The sequence below is a fragment of the Sesamum indicum genome, unplaced genomic scaffold (genome assembly GCF_000512975.1).
Source record: "Sesamum indicum cultivar Zhongzhi No. 13 unplaced genomic scaffold, S_indicum_v1.0 C00548, whole genome shotgun sequence".
NCBI classification, from domain to species: domain Eukaryota; kingdom Viridiplantae; phylum Streptophyta; class Magnoliopsida; order Lamiales; family Pedaliaceae; genus Sesamum; species Sesamum indicum.
Window position 1 is genome coordinate 1 of NW_011629765.1, and position 7,833 is coordinate 7,833.

At 35.4% G+C, this 7,833-nt stretch overlaps 2 protein-coding genes across 3 annotated transcripts; both read right to left on the bottom strand.

Annotated features, from left to right (window-relative positions):
* Positions 1 to 25: 25 nt before the first annotated feature.
* Positions 26 to 1,609, bottom strand: LOC105155194. Of its 2 annotated transcripts, none has more exons than XM_011071062.2 (3): positions 1,080 to 1,609; positions 428 to 497; positions 26 to 192 (listed from the first exon to the last, which is right to left on the bottom strand). In XM_011071062.2, exons 1-3 carry the CDS (start codon positions 1,385 to 1,387, stop codon positions 67 to 69), a joined length of 504 nt encoding a protein of 167 aa, XP_011069364.1. In that variant the 5' UTR covers positions 1,388 to 1,609; the 3' UTR covers positions 26 to 66. The 2 variants fall into 2 exon arrangements, with proteins under 2 accessions (XP_011069364.1, XP_020547349.1); XM_020691690.1 differs by having other exon boundaries at positions 157 to 225; positions 1,080 to 1,607.
* Positions 1,610 to 3,707: 2,098 nt separating this feature from the next.
* Positions 3,708 to 7,102, bottom strand: LOC105155195 (DNA mismatch repair protein MSH1, mitochondrial; the record flags this gene model as incomplete). The annotated part of the gene is given in 6 exon segments (XM_011071063.2): positions 3,708 to 4,174; positions 4,279 to 5,001; positions 5,404 to 5,703; positions 6,185 to 6,242; positions 6,616 to 6,759; positions 6,846 to 7,102. Coding segments are annotated over 6 exon segments (1,710 nt in total), but the record flags the coding sequence as incomplete, so codon positions are not given.
* Positions 7,103 to 7,833: the final 731 nt, after the last annotated feature.

Below are 7,833 nucleotides of genomic sequence, written 5' to 3' on the forward strand. Positions count from 1 at the left end.
ATAAAAACTTTTTTCCATGTTCATATCCTTGAAAATGATAAATTATCTTGAAAGGTGTCCTTGTTATTAAATTGAACAATGTTCTGGATGACAGATTAAAAAGCATAGAAAACACATCAGATGTAATACTACATACTGCAGGTTGCGCCTTCGAGTTGTAGACTCTTCGCCACCTCCTAGAAGGAGCTCTCTCTGAAATCAGTCATATCAAGTTACAACAATTTCCTGATAGCCATGTACTCAAATCAAATTTCATCTTTTAACATGAGAATATTAACTTAGAAGTAAACAGCAGTGTGTAACACATCACACATCCATCTAAATGCATCGGGAAGTTCATTGAAAAATTGTCCATCACTAAAGCAGAAACCTTTCTGCATCTAAATAGGAAAAAACTAGCAACTTTATTTTAGTATAGACTCATTACCTCCTGTTGAGCAGCTTTCCTCATGTTTGCCTTTGCTTGCAAATTAGCATTCCTTAAACTCAGCCGCAAACTAAAATTCAATTCACATGGTGAGGACAAGTAAAAACAAAAATGATATTAGAATACATTACAGATTTAGTAAAAACCCGAAGAATTCATCTCCGACCAATCATTTTTCATGCCAGAGAATCATAGCAGATAAAATGAAACCGAACAGGAATTCAACTACTCCAAGTCCCAGATAAAAAAAAACAAGGTTGTCATTCAACTGATCCTAATTACTATCAGTTTACTAGCTGTTCAACAAATCCCCCCAACCCCCCACCATTACATCCCATCACAGACACACAAACTATAACAACATGTCGATACTACAAATTTTAAATACAACTTGTTCATGGTGTGCTCCTCGGAATATGCAATAAAGCACATATTCAACTAAAATCAGCATTCCCAATTTCCATTGTTTAAAATTTATTGGCTTCCTTTACTGTTTATTTCAGGTACCAACTACTAATTCCATCTTCGGAATCCTATCACAGACCCACATTAGAATTCCACTCGACAGACGCACTGTCACACGATACACTACCACCCTTAATTCACAAGAACCCAGAAAAACAAGAATCAGAAAAGGCATGTAAAAAGGCACCTCTGTATTTGAGTTTTCCAAGACTGCGCCAAAGATTGTGCCTTATCAACATCATCAACCGAGGGGAGTTGTAGGGCAAGGAGATCAAGATTGAACTGGAGGGATTGCAGCATGTTCAGCCCATCTTGAGCTAACCCATTTAATCTAGGCAGTGACTCTTTCTTCTCCGCCTCTTCAGCTTCACTTGGATTAGTGATTCTAGATGTTTTCCCATATTCTTGGATAGAATCAATGTGTTTCAGGGTTTGGTTGTATGTTTCTTGGAAATCATTTTTCACTTTCTCCACTTCTGCTGCTACTGGATCCATCTGGATTCCCAGAATTCGGGCTCCCCCTGTGCGCGAATCAGAGGCAGAATTTGATCAACAAAACCACAAGTATTGCACATGCGCTTCGTAAGAACTTTCCGACATTTTCTTTACTAACCTAATGGAATGAAAATGTGAAGAAGAAAATAAATTGAAAATGGCTTTCGATCTTTATTTTGGAATAATTACTCTCCACTACTCTCAAATTTGGTATAATCACACGGAGAGCTCCAATGTAATTCGCAAAGTGTTACATGTAATTTTTTGGTATATTGAGAAACTATTTAGGTCGTATTTGAGATTTTACATAGGATTATTTATTTAAGGAAATGATGTTGTATTAATGAAAATTTTGATTGAATGATTGGGGAATTCTGTCTCAAATTTGGTTTAGTCAGACCTGAATCAATTATACGGTAAGTGTAATACATTTGTCGTATGATTAGTGTATAATTCAAAAAAAAGTGACCAATCACATAATATGTATATAGCCGAACTAGATTCGAACAAAAATTTTCTCTTAATGATTAACGACGAAGATTTATAAATTATAACTCTCTAGGTGTGAAAATATATCTGATCCAATCCTCGAATCGGAATTAAGCTTCAAGTCCAGGGACTTATCAAAGTTGAATGTCGAATTAATTTTAGGATATAGCACTTATTTTAATTGATTATTAGATTAAATTTATGAAACTAGATTTTATGAATAAAAGTGATTAGTGGGATCCAAATTTAACCTATGAAATTCTTTAATTTTGTATTTTGTTCATTTACTTTTGAATCATGAATTTTTAAACTTAGAGATAGCAATGGAGCGAGTTTGGTGGACTTTTACACCGTTCCATACTTAATAGGATTCAAAATTCACTGTGTTCTACCCTCGTCGAGTTGGTTACTTTTTTCAATTAATTAGTATATTTATGATTACTTTACATGATTAGATTGGGCTAAATAGACGGACAAATCCAATCGATTCTCATTTTTACAAAAGAAATGGCTAACCTGATGTTACTGGCCGTATCTTAGCCAAGAGTAACTGCTGTGATTCAAGGAGAAAGTGCAGACAGTAAAAGGATGCCGACACACATGCAAGCGCACAAATTGGTAATGAACAAAAACTCTTACGGCTTTAGATACGAAGATGTTATTCACCAAATATGAAGTTATTCCATGAATGTTTGTATACAAAGATATAAGGGCGACAATCAAACATCATACAACATGCAAGTAGGTGATTGACGAGCAAAGTAGAGTGTTGGTTGAAGCTTGAGTGTGACTCAAGATACAGTACAAATGAAAAATACATTCGCTGCCCATGACACTTGACTAGTCAGAAGCACGTGCTTCGCCCATGATTCATATTATTTCAATAAACTTGTTATATTATAATAACAAAATAAATTTATAAATACAAATATGTTAACTAAATTCAGTAGGTACTTTATAAACGACAAATATTATGGTTACAAAGTAAAAGCATACAGTTAAAAAATAAATTAATATTTTCTCCACTTTAATTATTATTTTAAATTATAAATTATATTTTTCTAATTGTAATATATACATCCTTTTTAATACAAGTAAATCCCAATTCATATAAGTAAATTGATGTCAAAATAAATATATACATACACAACAAGTACATCCAAGACAATCATACGTTGGAGGAAAATTGGGAAATGCCAAAGAAGGATGCATTGGAGAGAAGTCACCAATAGGTTTGTTCACATAAGTAAAAATTGAATTAATCTATCCACCATTTAATATTGTTACATCCCATCCTAAGTTTGTCCCATGAAAAGAAAAGATGTAAACACCTTATGCTCCTTAGACACAGTTATTTTATGAGAAGAAATAAAGATACCTTATGCTCCTCACTCCAAACACATTCTCAATTACCCCAAACAAACCGCCCTTATAGATAGTATAGATTCAAGAAACAAAGGTCTCCTTATAATCTTGAAATCATGTCTAATTACACAATCACCCCTATTCTTTACAAAATTACAATCATACCTTTTCATATTATAATTATAATTAGAAATAAATCCCCTACTCAGTGACAATTTTTTTTACATAAATACTCTATGAGGAGTATTACACTAACACCCCTTTGGGAATAAGATAAAACGTACTTGTTTATTAGACCTGCCTCAAAAGATGCCGATATTAATTTACCTTGATCTTTGATATACCAAATCAACATTACACAAGCATAAAGCGCATTTCAGCTCCCTGTTCACTACAGAGAAACCACAACAAAATGCCCAAGAATGATTGAATACAAACACACACACACACACACACAAACAGGAGATTTAACACTATAGGACACATTTTAAAAGGGAGTCAAAAGAATTTATCTTAGAACTGCAATTGTCGAAAAAGCAGGCCTCAAAAGAGCAGCTTAAACTGATCCAAAATCGCTGCAACCACTGCATGATAAATGTCCAACCTGCACCTAACCGTCTACAACGAGCATTACTGATAGATACATTTTCTTTTACATCATTTTGTTCATTGTTCACCAACATTCAAGAGGAAGAAAGCAAGACTTTATCCGACCAACACCTCTGTTTGTAAGATATCAGACGTGCCAAAATTCCGATGCTTTCCGTCAGCTAAATTAGTTAAGTGAAAACCTCGTACGGGTAGCTGGTTGATGAGAAGAGTTTCCAGTTGGCAAGCCATGCTCTTCCCTGGTACCAAGAAATAGAGGAATGATGCATTCTGCATTCCCTCCTTCAAGCGATGAGCACGGACCCGGCCCTGAAGGTCATCAGTCTGAATACAAAATTCAAAACGGAAAATCACTCTTAGAACATCGTGATGAAGAAATTCCTAGATATCTCATTGTGAATTCAAAGTTGAAGGTTAAAGATGATTACCTCTCCAATATAAAGTTTTCTGTCGGGTCTAAGCATGACGTAAACACCGGAAACACCAATAGTGGATGGAGGTGGCTGTTCCTTCGCACCAATCAGAACACATCTGATTGCTGAAGGCTTCAAGAGATCATTCTTCTTGCAGAGATCGATCAGTTGATTCTGGCAGATACTTATGACAGCACTTTCCACTTCTCTATGCAAAACGTCAGCGGTGTTCACTGGCTGGATCACGGAAGAGCATTCTTTTTCAGGAAGACTTCGTCTATCAGTGACTGCATTAGATTTATGAACTGTCGGAGAAGTGAAGTGCTTTAGCTTTGAGTCGTGTGGTCTTAATGAATCTTTTGCATAAACTGAAATGTACAACTCTGCGGCTCTTTGAATTAGTTCTTCAGGAACTCCTTCTCTCTGAGCTGTTTCAAATGCAAGGCTCTCTTTGCAAATCCCGTCAATCAATTTCCATGTTGGCATGGTTCGGTTGTCAATAAGTTCTGTTCCCATTGCTTTAAAGACAGCACTTTTCATTCTCAATGGTAAATCAAAGATTCCATGCAGGTGGGTGGACACAATACCCAGGCAACTAATAGCATCAAGTGTTTCAATCACACTGCCGGCAATACATGTTCCTTTTGCTGTTTCAGTCCCTCGGCATATCTCATCAATAAGGACAAGGCTCTTCGAACTTGCTCGAGTAATAATAGAACGGATCTCTGACATTTCAACCTGAGAAAGTTAACCAAATGCGAACATCATTCAGGCGCCAAATTAATTTAATGCAAACAAGAACAAAGAAAGAAAAAATCAACCGGAGCAACTAATCCAGGCAACAAAAGCTAAAATTAAGAAATTTGATAAACCGCCTGTGCATGTCTCAATAGGAAAGACTGTCATCACAGCTGCAGCACAGTTTTGCATGGTACTTGTACCCACCACTAGTCATACAAAGAGTATTTGCACAACATACCCAAAGAATAAGATAATGGACAGAGGCCGAGAAAATATCTTTTGACCAAAACAAATGGAAGTCGTGTTGAGTAGTATTCAATTTCTCTTAATTGTTCGTCGACTAAATACATTGAGCAATGGAATTATGGAAAGAAATGACGGTATGAGCAAGACAATCACCTGAAATGAGCTCTTTCCATCTGCAGGACTATCATAAGATTTCATGTGCAGCATGATGGAGTCGAAATGAGGAATAATAGCTGATTCTGCCGGGACCATGAATCCACATATTCCCAGTAGTGCAGCAGCACAAATTGATCTCAGCAGACTTGATTTCCCACCTCCATTTGGTCCTGTCAAGAGAAACAGTGACTTCATATCCACATCATTTCGTACAGCACCACCTTGAGCTGCATCAAACCAATATGGGGAAAGCCCTGTTATCTTCATTCCCTCAGCTCCATGTAGTGTTCCAGTATTCTGCATTTATCACATGATTAAAATGTTGACTGACAGATGGTTCACATCGGGTTATACTAACATGATTTGCCTTATTATTGGTCTACCCTCCACCCAGAGAAAAATAGACAGCTGGTACATTAATTGTTTTAAGTGTTACACTCACTTTTCCAGCATGCGGGCTCAAGCAATATACTAGATTAAGAAAGCTATCATGTCCAAATGAGCTTTATCATGCATGTAGTGTGCCTAAAAAATGCTAGCACAAGTCATTTATGGCAAGAACAAAACTACTCAACAGGATAGAGCTCTAAAGAAGTTATATAAATAGAAAACATGGTTATGAAACCTGGTATAACCTTCCAACTAAGGTTTAGGCAACTTAATACATTTATGCCCATAGTTGTAAGACTCAGAACCATACACAACCGTCCTTATAGAAACTAATTCAACACAAATAAAAATCGGGGATTTTTAATAAGTTCATGCTTCAGTGGATTACCTGAGACCTCTGGCGTTGGGTAAGAGTCGGGAAAACCCATTTTCTTCTTCTTCCTTCACTGGATGAAAAATGAACATTTAGGTTGACGGCAATGGATAGTATGGCACATTTGAGAAGATTGACTACAAACACACTGGAGTTAATATAGAGGATAAAAGTAGCTTTGTGTAATCATTTGTGACCAGAAATTGTCAGTCTCATCTCCAGGTATAGTAGAAGAGGCACTTAACCACACTATAAGTTCTGCTAGGTATCTACCCCATAGAAATGTTTCTTAGAATGAAATGGTAAAAGAAGGAAAAAAGAAAAGGAATCCCTGTAGTAGTATTGTATTGTGTTAACACCGACAGCAACAATGCAAAAAGAAGCAACACAAAGAAAAGACATTATTTATTAATTGTTTTGGCAAAGGTTAGGTTTGGATGACAAACCTTACATGACCAAATAATGCCTTTGCAATGACAAGCAACATGGAAGCAAACACAAGAATATTGATCTTTGTTTGCAGTTCAGCAGATAATCCTCTCAATAGTTCTAAGACTTTTGTTTTTGCCCTGTCACCAGCCTCGTGATACCTGAAACAGAAACAGTTTTGAATTATTAATATAGAAAATCTTAATCACATCCGGGAAATGATTTTTAATGCAAAAACAAAGATTACCTGGTTAAGGCATTCTCCACCTTCATCGTGGTGAACCATTCTTCACCGACTTTTTTGCCTTTGGAATCAAGGGCAGGTCTGAGCTGTTTAATCTGTTCTTCTCCAGGGGTACCAGCCCAAACAGATGGTGCAAAACGTTTTCCTTTGAACCATACGGCTTCATGCTCACGGGCATATAGTATCTCTCCCTTTGGCCCTCCAAGCGGAGCTGTTGTTGCTCTAATTCTTGAAATTATAGGTAGGAAATCTTCTTCAATCTGGAACATGTTGGACATCCATTTCATATATCCATGCACATCTATTTAATGAATCGTATTCTTCAAATTTGATGACCTCATTTTGGCCACTTCTAAGTGTTTTCTTTAGTTCATTCAATTTTGCATGATTTTCATCTTTTCCTGTAGCCCAGTCTCAAGAACATCTTAACATATTTTTGCAATTCTTAACTTCTCTAGCACTAAATAAACATGTTAAAATGATCTTATCTGTTCCATTGTATTAAATAAAGGGATAATTACATTTACACCCTCACCTATTGCCCTTTTACATAAACTACCCCTGCCTTTTTAAAAACTACAGAAACCAACCCTAGCAACCTTTAAAACCCAAAAGTGCACATGTTGACTCGGTCAAACTTTAATTTAATTTTTTAATGATAGAAATACCCCAAGGGTGTTTTGTAATTACCAAAACGTAGAGGGGGTGTCAAAATAATGTTTACGGAAATGAATAATATGACCCCATATATTTTTTTTATTATTTATACTAATACTAATTTAAATTTAAATTATTTTATTAACTTTTTGTATTGAATTTGTATATAAAATTACACCTCTTAATAATTGAAATATTAAATTATTTAATTCATATATTAATAAAAATTAGTTACTAGCTTATAAGTTCAAATTAAAAGTTATCAGACTTGTATAAATTATTTTAAATTCTTAAAATAAAAGATTTATTTTGATTTATAACTAAATTTTATTAA